Genomic DNA, 14,016 nt, shown 5'->3' on the forward strand with positions numbered 1-14,016 from the left:
GGAAGGAAAGCCTTATGAAAGCTGGAAGAATGAAGTCAACATTTGGACGAGAGTTACAGATTTGGAGTCGAAAAAGCAAGCGCTGGCTGTCGCCCTGGCCCTGTCTGGAAGAGCGCGGGACACGGCGATGGAAATTCCGGTAGATGATCTAAATAAAGACACTGGAATGACAACGTTGTTCGCTAAACTAGATGACTTGTTCTTAAAAGAGGAAAAGGACAGGATCTATGAAGCATACTCAAATTTTGATCGGATTATAAAAGAAGTTAACATGTCGATGGCGGACTATATTATTGATTTCGAGCAGCGTTACTCACGGATGAAGAAATACAACATGGAGCTGCCTGACCCAGTTTTGGCTTTTAAGCTTTTAGACACCGCGTGTTTGGATATAACGGACAGACAGTTGGCTTTAACGGCATGCCCAGATGTAACATTTGCTTCAATGAAGTCCGCTTTGAAGAGAATATTTGGGGGGGAAAAAGGTGCGGCAGCAGAAGGCATTAGCCAGGAGTCCGTGTTTGCAACAGAGCAATGGCGGCAAAAAGGAAAGTTCTGGCGGCAGAGTCCCCATAAGAAAACTTCACAGCTCAACACTCCGCAGCCCGGTACAAACCCGCTGGATAAGTACGGACGACGGTCAAAATGTGCAGTGTGCCAAAGTACTTTTCACTGGGTTAAAACTGTCCGCATAAAGCTGATAGTGTTAAAATTGCTGATGATACAAAAGACGTGGAAGAGTGCAATTTAACTCTGTACACCAAAGAATCAGCAACAGATGCAGAAATATTCATGACAGAATGTCTTGGCTCAGCAATAATAGACACTGCTTGCACTAGGACAGTTTGTGGACAAGAGTGGCTGGACAACTATAGTACTGTATTACAAAAGAAAAGTATGAAGTCTATGAAAGAGACAGAAACACAAAGTCACAGGCCCTTCAAGTTTGGAGATGGAAAAATCGTCTACTCCATAAAAAAGGTAAAGATACCTGCTAAAATTGGCAACACAAAGTGTAATATAGAAACTGAAGTAGTACCTGTTAACATCCCGCTGCTACTGAGTAAGACCTCATTGAAAAGGGCAGGGACTGTTTTGGACATGGAAAGGGACAGTGTAGTGATGTTTAATCAGCCTGTCAAACTGGACTTTACTAGTTCAGGTCATTACTGTGTAAACATTGTGGACAGTGAGAATAGAAGTTTCATTCACTCTGATAAGCTATTGCAAGCTAATGAGGAAGAAATACTGACTACAACAGACAAGATGAACACAAGTGAAAAGATGAAAGTTCTGGAGAAACTTCATAAACAGTTTGGACATGCCTCTGCTGACAAAATACAGAGACTCTTGACTAATTCTGGCAACAAGGACACAGAATGTGACAGTCTGCTGAAAAACATTGTGAACCAGTGTGAAGTGTGTCAAAAATATTGTAAGACCAAACCAAAACCTGCTGTCGGCTTACCATTGGCATCTACATACAATGAAACTGTTGCTGTAGATCTGCACGAACTTGAACCTGGGGTTTGGTACCTACACATTATTGACCAGTTTACCCGTTTCAGTGCTGGTAGTGTCTTAACCACCAAGAGGTCTTCTGAGATAGTCAGACGTTTTATTCATGATTGGATCAGTGTGCATGGCCCACCACAAAAGTTGTTCAGTGACAATGGTGGTGAATTCAATAACGAGGAAGTGAGAGACATGGCCGAGAACTTTAATATTGAAGTCAAGACAACACCTGCTTACAGTCCATGGAGCAATGGACTGTTAGAGCGCCACAATCAAACTCTGACAGAGATTTTGCTAAAAGTCAAAGCAAGTACTGGATGTGACTGGAGCACTGCCATGGACTGGGCCCTGATGGCAAAGAACTCTATGCAAAGTGTCCATGGATACAGCCCACATCAGCTGGTGTTCGGGCAGAATCCTAACCTGCCTTCTGTATTAATAGACAAAGCTCCAGCTCTAGAGGGCACCACCAAGAGTGAATGGGTTGCCAAGCACATTTCAGCCTTGCATGCTGCAAGAAAAGCTTTTACAGAAGCAGAATGTTCAGAAAGGATACGGAGAGCACTAAAGAAACAGATGCGGCACATAGACGAGCGATATGAAACTGGAGACAAAGTTTTTTACAAAAGAGTGGATTGTCCAGAATGGAAAGGACCAGGAGTGGTGATTGGTCAAGATGGTGCAGTCGTTTTTGTTAGACACGGAGGCACCTGTGTCAGAGTCCATCAACTCAGATTGAGGAAAGTTACTCATGAGAATGAAGAACCTCAGATTACCTGCGTTGAGAAGAACAATCGAGGACAACACACAGTGGACATCATTGAAGAGGATGTAGAAGGAGACACTATTGCAGTAAATCCTGAGAATCATCATTTGCTTGCTCCTGAAAATACAGAGGCTGAGAGACCGCACTCTGAGAACACCATCATAAAGACAGGTCAAATTGTGACATTCAGAAATGCAGAGGGTGTACCACAAAAAGCCAAAGTGTTGGGACGTGCCGGCAAAGCAACTGGGAAATACAAGAACTGGGTTAACTTGGAGCTGCTTGAGCCAGCAGAAGTGGCTGGCAACAGTGAGTCAGCTGACCTGTCACAGTTGGAGGATCTTCACATCCAGGCAGATGCTGAGGTTACAGATATGCACGAGGATGTTTTTGTGAATAAGGACATATCGTTTGATGAAGCAAAGGAAAATGAAATAAAAAGCTGGAAACAAAATCAAGTGTTTGAGGAAATTGAAGACAAAAGACAAAAGTGTGTCTCTACTCGTTGGGTGTGCACTCTGAAAGAGACTGAAAATGGAATAATGCCAAAAGCAAGACTTGTTGCACGAGGATTTGAGGAGCTAAAGGTTTCTGACCTACAAAAGGACTCTCCAACCTGTGCCTCGGAGTCACTGAGACTCTTGGTGGCAGTTGTATGTCAAAAACAATGGGAACTTCACTCTATGGACATTAAATCTGCCTTTTTACAAGGAATGCAACTGTCCAGAGACATTTTCATCAAGCCTCCTCGAGAGGCTAATAGCACAGGTGTGCTTTGGAAACTGAAAAAATGTGTGTATGGTTTAGCTGATGCTTCACTGTATTGGTATAACAGGGTAAAAAGCATCATGATTGAAGCAGGAGGCATCATGTCTAAGGTTGATCCTGCAGTTTTCTATTGGCTGGATGAGCACAAAAATGTAACTGGTGTACTTGCTTGTCATGTTGATGATTTTATATGGGGTGGATCACACATGTTTTCAGAGTCAGTCATACCTCACCTGAGGTCAAAGTTTAATGTCGGTCGTGAAGCACACAATAGCTTTTCCTATGTGGGTGTAGATCTTGTTACTGAAGGTGAGAAAGTACAAATACACCAAGAAACATACATTCAGCACCTGCAGTCCATACACCTCTCACCCTCACGAGCAGCAGAGTCCGCTTCACCTCTCACTGAGAAGGAGACAGAGCAACTTAGATCTAAGATAGGCCAACTTCTGTGGGTGGCAAGACAGAGCAGGCCTGATGTCATGTTTGATGCTAGTAATTTAGCATCCCGTCTCAAACATGCTACAGTACAGACCATTAATGAAGCAAACAGAGTTGTGTGTAAGCTCAAGGCCAAGTCTGTTGAATTGAATTTTCAACACCTTGGGGACGACGGTAACTTAAAGATGGTTACATTCACTGATGCATCTTTTGGAAATCTTTCAGATGGAGGTACTCAAGGTGGCCACTTCATTGTTTTGATGGGTGACAACGGGCGGTTCTCTCCCATTGCATGGCAGTCAAAGAAAATTAAGAGAATTGTCAGAAGCACACTGGCAGGTGAAACACTCGCCATGTCTGAGGGGATTGATAATGCCATTTTTCTTTCCGCACTCTTTTCTGAACTCAGTGCTGGTAATACTGCTTGTACTCCACCTATAATCTGTGTGACTGATAATTTCTCTCTTGTTGATGCACTTAAGTCAACTAAGTTTGTTGCAGAGAAGAGGTTACGCCTGGAAATGAGTTCAATTAAAGAACTGATGCAAACTAAGAAGGTTCATCAAGTGGTGTGGTCTCAAACAAAAGACCAACTTGCAGACTGTTTAACAAAGAAGGGAGCATCCACAACCTCACTCCTTAGGGCTCTTTATGAAGGACTATGGATTCTTCAGTAAATTCAGTCATAAGATGTTTCACATTCTGTTACTTTGAGACTGTTCTGACAAAAATCTTTAATTGCTATGCTTTCTCATAAGTTTTTTTTTTAGAAAAGTGGGAGATTGTTACTCCTTTGTTTTATTTGTATTACATGTCCACCCACTAGGGGCACTGTTATGCCAGGAGCATATGTAATGGGTTTGTGTTCTTCTTCGTTGCTCTCTGCATGTCTGTGCGGAGGATGCACATGGCGGAATAAAGCTGAGTAAAGAAACTAGTTGTTTCTATGATTTAACAAAACACGCCGCTCATGATGTGATTAAGTCGTTCTCTTTGTGCTATACAGAGCATAAAAGAAAGAAATTGAAGGAAACACTCATTTAAAAATCTGCTGGATCCTGCAGTTTCCTGCTGCTTGTAACATGTCTTATTCCCACTATTAAAAAAAAAACACAAAAAAAAACCTCTCACAACCTTGAGAGCTGGAGAGGATCGACCGCATGCGGAGAAACATCAACATCATTTCAGGGATAAAGCCTCCACATGCTGAAGGAGTGGGAGTAAAAAACTATTGCCCGATTTGTAAGCAAGCGGTGCACAACAGCCGCTGCTGTGAGCAGCCGTCGTGACAGCAAAAGCCGCTCTCTTCAATTTTATTCAACCCTCTCCATGCTATGTGGTCGATGGCCACCTTTATTGTCTCATAAGTCAATTAGCCTCCTCAGGGGTGCCAGTTAATGGCTTCCATTCGCTGATAATCATCCGACAGCAGGGAGATGTCACCAAACACAGCTCTGGGTATTTCACTAAAAGCCGTGTCTCACATTTATGTTTAAGTTCACTTTGCATGAACATCGCTCAGTCTCGCACCGTGCACAAAAATCAGCGTCGACGCGTGAGTGTGTCTCGCGGAGACAACCGTGATGTAGTGAGCCGTTTGACACAAATAATCCGCAAACATTGGTCAGTGTGGGAATAACTGATTATGAGTCTGTCGTACTGGAGGCGCAAACATTTACAAGGTCAAGTGGTTATTTTTCTACCTTTGCAACTTCAAACTAAAGCCCAGATGCTCCACAATATTTGTTGCTTGTGTTTTATTAACGTCTTTCTTTCTGGTGACTATGTGATAAATAACTTTCAGAAGTTTTAACATAAAAAAACCTATCTAGAGTCAGGCTGAGATAAGGTCTGAGAATAATGACGATGCAAGAGATAGAAAAATAATGTAAATTAAATATTTTTTTCAACAATGAACTAAGTGAAAACTTCATTAAGTAACTCAAAACCAAAATGGGTTAGGGCTACTCAATAAGAAGTCTATTGTTGAAAGAAAGCTTTAAGAAGTTCAATTTCTTCTTAACCACAAGAAATATAGAGGACACAGCAAACAGGTGGTAAGAAGAAGCTCTGTGGTCCTCGCTAAGCCAAAGCGTCGGCTACAAATACATGCCGCAATTTCCAGATTTTTATTTGGAAATTGCTTTGAAACTGACGTTTCTCTTTCCTTCCACTTCAGAATTGTACAATACATTTTATGTGTGGCTGTAAAATAACAAAACATGCAAATGTTCAATTGATATGAAAACTTTTACGTCGCATTTTACGCAAGTAATGAAAATGCAAGCGTAAAGACCGTGTAAATGCCATTTACTCTTCTCCACTGCACAGCTCATAACTTCAGTGGCATTAGAAATGTCTGGCATCTTTGTGGCACCAGAAAACCTAATTTTCATGTCTGTATTGGGAGACACAAGCTTTTACATTTTCTCTGAGGCATGCTTGCGGGTTCAAATGACGTACGCTTTCTCAAGGCAGGCCTCTCTGGACATGTTCTGTGCCAAAAGGTTAGACGCCAGGCTGAATAATTCCTCTGCCCATTCCTGCAGAAAGTAAACCAACAATACATCACGTTAGCATATTTGTATCTCGTAATTTTGCTGTTTCTTCAGTTGTTTGATTTGAAAAAATAGCAACCTTTGCAATCTCCTCTTGAAAAGCCATGAAGTTCAGGTAGGTGATGTTGACCATGTCAGTGCCGCTAACCACAGTCAGCATCCTGTTCTCCAACTTCCCTGCCAGTGTGTTGACGTCCAGCAGTTCACGCAGCTTTGCATCCTTTGGAGAAGAAACACACAAGGAAGAAGAAAAGAAAATTGTTACGAAGACCTAAGAGAAGAAAATCAAATCAATGTTTTAAGGTGTAAAATGCATTTTTATTATCATTTTTTTTTTTTTTCAAACACTGTGGGGGAACCGGTCAGCCAAACATGCATCCAAAGTCCAGCAGGGATAAACAAAGCTTCAGTGGAAAAGAAAATGATGCTAAGCAGAACACGGAAAAGGACGAGGAATGTTCTCTTGAGGAAGTGAGAGGCAGTCCTGTGCTGTGTCATAAGATTTTGGATTCCAGAGTAAAAAACCCCAAACGCTGAAACAAGACCTGTCAGCTTTTGGAGTATTCGCCTCATCTGAGACTGATTTGGCTGATTAATGAGAGCTCTGCTATCCGCACTGACACTGTGGCAAGGTGGGAGGCATCGAAGTACAAGAAGCAATCATTTGATGTTTCAAAGCACTGAAACCAACAAAAAGCTAAGTCATAAATGAAGAATAGTATGACATTTTCAATCGGTCAGCAAGGATTGGGCTCCTGTGATACGATTTTCCTATGATTGGCTTAGATTGGTATCTGGCTGGTCAAGAAATGAAAATCATTTTTCTTTCCCTGTAGTCAATAGCTGGATCAACACAAATAACTCATAACATTTTCAGTTCTTTTAAGGCACTTTATTTTGGGTTTAATGAAAGTCTGATAAATATATATATAATATTTTGATGCATGAACAAGGGTAATATTGTAACGTCTTTCCTTTTTTGTTGGATTCAAAACTTCAAGATCTATCAAATAATCACGGTTTTATATTGTACCTCTCATAGAAGCTGGGGGAAAAAATCAGATTACTGAAAATCTGAATAAAAGAACGAATCTAAAAAATCTGGGGCATCTTTTCCTGTTTTTTTCCTGTCATTCATTCATTCGGATTTATGGACAGAGAGAAAAATATTTCTCTGCACTTTGAGAAAAAGCAGCACAACACTTCCCCGTGACCAGCAGAGCAATACGTTTTCTCACAAGTCTTTTATTTTTTTAAACAAAATCTTCAAGCTCATGAGAACAGACAGTCTCCACCTTCAGCAAAGCAAAGTCCAGACTTAATTCGCCTCCACATTTATCATCTGACAAATTCAGCAGCTTGTTTCAAGAAATCTCCTCTCTGCCAAAACAAAACAGAGGCTGATGGCAGCAGTTCAACTTGCAGAGACAAATACTCAGAAGGTTTGTTCTTTTTTTTTTCCCCTCTAAGAAGGGAAAAACTAATTTTAGCAAATATACATTTAGGTACCTAATCTACGGTGCAAATTCTAAAATACAATCTACAATGCCTTAGAGGTACAAGAGATGAGAATAACAACCTTCTTCCTCTCCCCTTTGTGGCTTAGTACGCAAGAGGCATGCATACTGGGTGCTCTGGCTTAATTAACACAACAAAAAGCTTTGTAAAGGATTCTGCAGAGAAAGCAAATGAGCTCCCATTAATTTAAGCAATCAAAAAATGAGCATTGTGTCCTGTTGATAAATGTCCTCTACACGTCCCTCACGTCCACAAATCAAAATGTCCCAGAATCACCCCACCCCATCCAGCCCATTATTACATTTTAAGACGAAACATTTCTCGATTCGCAGGAAAAAAACCAAACAAAAATACAAATATTTTCTATGGCTACCTCTCGTTTCTAAGCAAACCACTGCTGCTCACAAAATGTTTGTTGATCATTATTTTGCATGCTCGAATTGCATGGTGTTAAAGTGTTAAAGCGATAAAACAAACACATGTTCTCATTCAAATAAGAATCCAACAACCTCCACTTAGATATTCTGTAAGCCACCAGCTGCATGCGACTGTGTAAAACCCACTTGCAATTTGCTTCGGCAAACAATGCTAAAGCACACATTGAGGAGCGCCGTGGACGGCTGCCAAGTATGAACGGCTTCTGAGAACAGACAAGATGACAGCAAGATGCATATTTCATTTGTTACGGCACTCGAACGTCAATACAATGCGATTCTGTTTTAAATCTACTTGTAGCCATTAGCCGGACATGCTGCCCGTCTCCCGGTGTGTGCAGTCAGTGCAGAGTTAGGACTGGCAGGAAGCTGCAGGCACTTAAGGCAACCTGAGAAACCTCAACAACCGTGATGGAAAAGATGAAGTCAGGCAGGTGGACCGTGCGGGGGAGGAGTGAGGCAATGCAGAAAACCTCGGATAACGCTGTGGTCTGAAAGCAGCAAAAAGAGAGAAAGGGGGGGGGGCTCATTCATGTGAACGAAATGTAATTTCCTACTGGTGCATTCGTAGAGACTGTGGAGGCAGGCCTCAGGTCCCAGTTACCACAAGACTGGAAGTTTGGATCAAGCAGAGGGGGAGTGGGTGGGTTGGGAAAATTTCTTTGAGCGCTTTTTAAGACGCATCCATAAAGCTTTAAATGTCCACAGTCTCCAGAGTGCATGTGCACGAGTACGTTTGGTGCATCTGTGTGTCCGTGGACGCCGCAGCGCAATCCATCAGGTGCTCGTGACGCGGGTTAGCAGCTGCTGTGCTTCAGCGTGTGAACTCCTTTCAGAAGAAAACAGACTTCTTCCGCCTGCATTGGTTTGTCACAAGGTCCCACCTGTCGCCAGGTATGCACTCAAACTGTGTCAAGCTCTATCGAACACAAGGAAGGGATTCAGACCGGCAACGGGAAATCGGGAACACAACAGGTCACTAAGTCCGGAGCGCGGCACTTGTCTAGACTCACACGCAGATACACACGCACGTTCACAGCAGCTCTGACACACACACACACAGAAACAGTCACACACTTTCAAAAGACTAAAACTGTAACTTCAGAGAAAGGCAGTCACACACACACAACTGAGGATGCTATTTGTGATGCTAAATATACACACAAAGGCATCAGATCAAAGGAAATGTCAACATGAATGATTGATTGACCCATCTTAGAATACATATGGCACATCAACAAGAGGAGCACACATATAAAATGGCACCAATTTCAAGTTTTTGTGTTAAACTTTACAGCATCTATTCAGAAAATATAGGGTTATGAGGTGTTATTTTGAAGTGCATTGAAAATGTATTGCTCTTCCCTTAGCAGGAACGCCTGTTTAAGGCATGAACAAAGTGTGATCACTGCGGCTTATTATTGCAGTGTCTTGATTGGTCATGCTGACCGGTGCTAAAATGAAAATCCAATTTTTTTTCTCAAAAAAAAAAGAAGCTCTACATGGCACAGGGTTACTTCTAGAAAGGAAGAGAATACACTTCCAAATTGCAAATAATTTATCGCTGGGTTTTTCAAGCTGCAGCACAAGTGCAAAAAAAAATTGACATGCTGTCACCAAGAAATCCAGAGCTGATATTTAGTGATGAGAACGGAAGAAAACTACGAGGAGGAATAAAGGGAAAAAGCACAAGCAGCGACTTCCAGGGTTTAGAATTATGCAGAAATTGGAGCGCGCCTCAAAACACAACAGACCTCGAGGCGTGGTGAGATCAACTCAGAGTGATCAGCACGCAGATAGGGATTTTGTGTTTATGATTCTGACTACTCTATCCAATATGCACACTGTGCAGGATGAAATTAATCACACGGCACATTCTCCTTGTGCTGCTGGAAACCTAATAAAAGCTGGTAGAAATACAAATGTGCAAATATTTACTTGGAACATTCCTGGACTGCATGAAAAAATGTTTTCATGCAGATGTGATGCCAGTGGTGATACCACTGCTGACCAGGAAAGCAGCAGAAGATAAATTGAAATTCTGAATGCTGTGAGTGGGGTCACAGTAATCTCCATAAATTTGCCACAATCGAGCATTGTTCAAACAACTTTGGAGGTCCTGCAGGCTGGAGGCTGGCTGGAATCTGGGGTCAATGGGGCCTCAGTAGGTTCAGCGTAAGGAAAGCTGATTGTTTTTCCTGGAAGTTTTTCCCAGAAGGTGTTAGTTTTGATTATTTGCAGTGAGGTTCTAAAAATTACCTTCCTACTAGTAGGAAGATGTCATCTCTCAGTGAGGGAGCTGAAAGGAAGGAAATCCTCAGAGAGGTGCAAAGATATTCAAAAACTGTCTGATTTTTAGTCAAATGAAACTGTTCATATTAATAGAAAATAACCATATGTCGTTGAACACGAGCAATTTATGGTTCCGCAAGAGCTTGTGTTTACCGGGATAAGCTGGATAAACAATCGAGCCTGCTTTGGTTGCCATCCAGATCAGCTGCAACTTGCCAAGAACAGAGGCAACTTTTGGATTTTAAGTCAGATGTACAGCAGCATCGAAAACATATTCCCGACTGCTAGATGTCATGACAGCTGATTTGGCAAATTAGCATTTTGGTAAAAACTAGGTCTGACTTGCAAATTAGCTTCCACTAGTCTGTGAATGTACTTATGTTCTCCAGAAGGTTAACAGAGGTGATATCGTTCTAAAACTCGTAACAGAGCAAAGCTGTACTTGTGTAAAAAAAAATTACATTTCTGAAATTGAAAACAGTATGAGTTCTACAAAACAGTTTTTTTTAAAGAAATATTTTAATTTGATTACCCTCTAGAAAAAACAACAATCTTAAATGACAAGAAAGCGAAGCCGCTTTCATGCATCTGTGTGGCGTTTTGCATTGCTTGTTAACCAGCCTGCGTGACTCACAGAGACTACAGAGCGTTTTGCACTCTGTAAAGCTAATCCTAAAATGACTCCCTCTCTTGGTGATGCAGTCATTTATTTAAGAGGGTTATGCTGCATCTGCAGAGCATGTTTTAAACATTAGCCACATCATAACTTACACAGACAGAAAGCACTGAAACACTAATCCCATTAAAAAGACAGAGCCCCCGTTTCTGCCACCATACCGAAGCTGGCCTTCCTTATCATGCACATGAAGCCACATGGACGACCAGTCATGTAGGTGTGTCCAGTCAATGACTTCACAATGTCCATGCACGCGAGATGCAAATTGCTGCATCCGAACTGCATCATGTGCTGCTTTGAGTACTCTGCTAAAATGCAGAGCTTAGCAATAAAAGGTCAGCGGCATGTCGCATGTAAGGAATTTGCAATGCTTCAAACGTTAAAAAAATAAATAAAAGCCTAAATGCAAACAAGTTGCTCGCATAAAATAGGGCGTATGTCAAAATTAGACAAAACAAGACAGAACTGAGCGTTTCAGCTGCGAAAGGACACCATGTGAAAAGCATTTTGCTGAACAAACAACTCTGCGGTTCAGCCTCCGTAGTAGCAGCGTTTTGTACCAGAATGCTGCACTTTTCCTACCGTAAACTTTCTCAGTGTGAAAATCACTTCGCTAACTTTTTGTGTGTCAGGGGTGGAACTCGGGCATAAAAAGCTGCCTAAGGATAAAACACAGATGAGAGGCTCACAAACAGCTGTGTTGTAAACACGATCAAAGAATATGCATGAGAACGAGAAGGGGGTGCAAGGGAATCAGAGGAAACCGAATCAAAGACTGCCTGTCTTTGATTTCAGGGCTTTCACCTCTTTCTCTCCGTTGCTGCCTGAATCCTGTATTCAGTCCCAGCGCCTTATCTCTGAGGCAAATTGTTTCTGCTTCTTTTCATTATTTGCGTGTATTCATAATTCATTTGAGCCGTTGAGAGTCAGAGGAGGCTGACCACCGCAGTTTTATGAGGCGGAGAATTACCCAGAGGGCCAGGAGTAAAAGGTCAGAGCCAGTCAAGTCATCAGTCAGTTTCTCTGGTGATGCATTGCTGACCACAGAAGCGGCCACTGGCTGGCTACGTGGCCGGCTACGTGGCCGGCTTTGTGCGCGAGTGCTCTGCAGACTTAAATGACAAAACGTCTTTTCTTTTCAGATTTTTTGAGTTTTTCAGATGTGTTTTTGTTTAGCAACATTGTGGAATTTGAAGTAAAATCTGCTTTGAAGTAGTAAATTACTGAATTTTGCAGAGAAGAACAAACATGGCTATTTAAATTACCCATCATGGAGGTACAGTGCCCGGAAAAACTATTTACGCTATCTGACAAGTCTTTTTCAGGAATTTAGTGCAATGTACCAACACAAATTACTGCAAAATTATAGAGAGATTTTTTTTTTTTTTACAAGTAAAAATCTTAACAGTGTTCAATACATTTGTATTTGCTGTTTTTATTCAGTTCTTTGTCAAGCTGCACATGTTTTAAGGCCTGTCTGTGAAATTTGCACACTAGAGGCTGAAGGTTTTGCACGTTTGTCACAAATTATCAACCTTCTCTGTCGCTGTTGAAGAAAATCACCTCCCCCCACAGTATGAGACTTTCACCACCATATTTCACAGATATGTTCAATTTTGGTCTGAACCAACTAAAACAGTTTCTTCCACCTCTTTTCTGAGCCCATATGAGTTATGGCAAACTGCACAATCTTTCTTTCAACAGTGTTTTTCTTCCTGCCAGTCATCCAAAAATGATAGATTAGTTAAACACAAGGACAGCTGTTCTGTCAAGAGATTTGGCCACCTGAGCTATAGATGTCGCCTCTCTTTTCCTGGATGGCAGATTGAACATTGAAAATCTCAAAACTTTTATTATTTCCTGATAATTCAAGCCCGTTTTAAACTTCTCAACTAATTTCTCTGTGACCTGTCTGGTGTGTTCTTTGGTCTACATGTGACTATTTGCTCTCTGCTCAGCAATACTAGTTAAAATCCCAGTAAAATATATTTGCAATTTGTGGTTGCAATGTGACAAAAATCTAAAAGCACTGCACATACTTCCTCTTTCTTTGCACAAAGGCAAAATGAATAAGGAGGCATTTAAAATAGCATTAACCCAATCATAATTAAAGTTACCCTCTGTCTCATCATGAGCACTAAAGTTGAATGCGTTTGCTCACTGTGGTGTGTTAGTGGTGCTCAGTCAAGCATCGATGCACAGGTTGAGGAAATGCGTGGGAGGCGGCTGGAAGCTCATATAGACTTAACAATCCCTCATTGCGGCTCTTCAATCGGGACATTTCATTAACCCTGGCCCACCGAGACATGAAACATGAGATGGAGGGGCGGACAGACAGGGGCGCTGGGGGCAGATAAGCACACTATTTTCAAAATGACAGAGTATCAGCAATAAGTTGTCCTGACAGCCACTCATCTACATGTGTTGGGGAAAGATGCCTAATGTTCTCCTCCTATGATAATCAACTCGTGGCGCAGCGGAGCCGAGCGTCGCAGACTTTGATGTTACAGTGGAAAGCAAATTTTTTTTTTTAAAAAGACGAGTTAAAAAGCTCAGTATATCTTCCGCTATCATGAATATTTCAATAACAAACTCAGCGAACTTATTACAGTCATCTCTCTTGCAGATCAGACTTCATTCGAATGTACCGCCAGGCTTCGGTCCCACTTTCATTACATCTGCAGTGCGGCTGGACCAAACACTCTAGGTAATAAAAGAACTGGTGTCGTGGCTCCAAAGTTTTACTCCAGGTGCTTATGAATTTGTAAATCCACTTATTATTCCACTCTGCGACAGAGGGAAAGAATTTATTGCACGATCATGATAGGATAATTCATCCGTTTGAAGCTCTCTTCTCCTTTCAGATTCCTCTTAGAAGACGCTGTGAAGCAGATTCATCTGCTTTGAGTGACTAAAATAGTAAATATCATACTTAGTGTTACTACAAATGCAAGAATTATGACCTCAAAGGATCAATGAAGATCATTAAGCAAAAGAAAAATGTAATAACAGGGGATAAAAACATAGCTTATCACTTAAATCCAGGAG

The 14,016-nt window shown here is 41.6% G+C and overlaps 1 protein-coding gene across 1 annotated transcript in view; it reads right to left on the minus strand.

Moving 5' to 3' along the window:
- plcb1l (phospholipase C beta 1-like) overlaps window positions 1-14,016 on the minus strand; it is a 128,541-nt gene that overhangs the window by 61,486 nt on the left and 53,039 nt on the right. Inside the window, exons 4-5 of the mRNA XM_008398321.3 lie at window positions 6,128-6,268; window positions 5,954-6,033 (exon numbers count right to left, since the gene is read on the minus strand). Coding sequence (XP_008396543.1) covers window positions 5,954-6,033; window positions 6,128-6,268 — 221 coding nt within the window. The remainder of the gene's footprint in view (window positions 1-5,953; window positions 6,034-6,127; window positions 6,269-14,016) is intronic.

This window comes from Poecilia reticulata, chromosome 21 (genome assembly GCF_904066995.2).
Source record: "Poecilia reticulata chromosome 21, P_reticulata-male-v2, whole genome shotgun sequence".
Taxonomy (NCBI): Eukaryota; Metazoa; Chordata; class Actinopteri; order Cyprinodontiformes; family Poeciliidae; genus Poecilia; species Poecilia reticulata.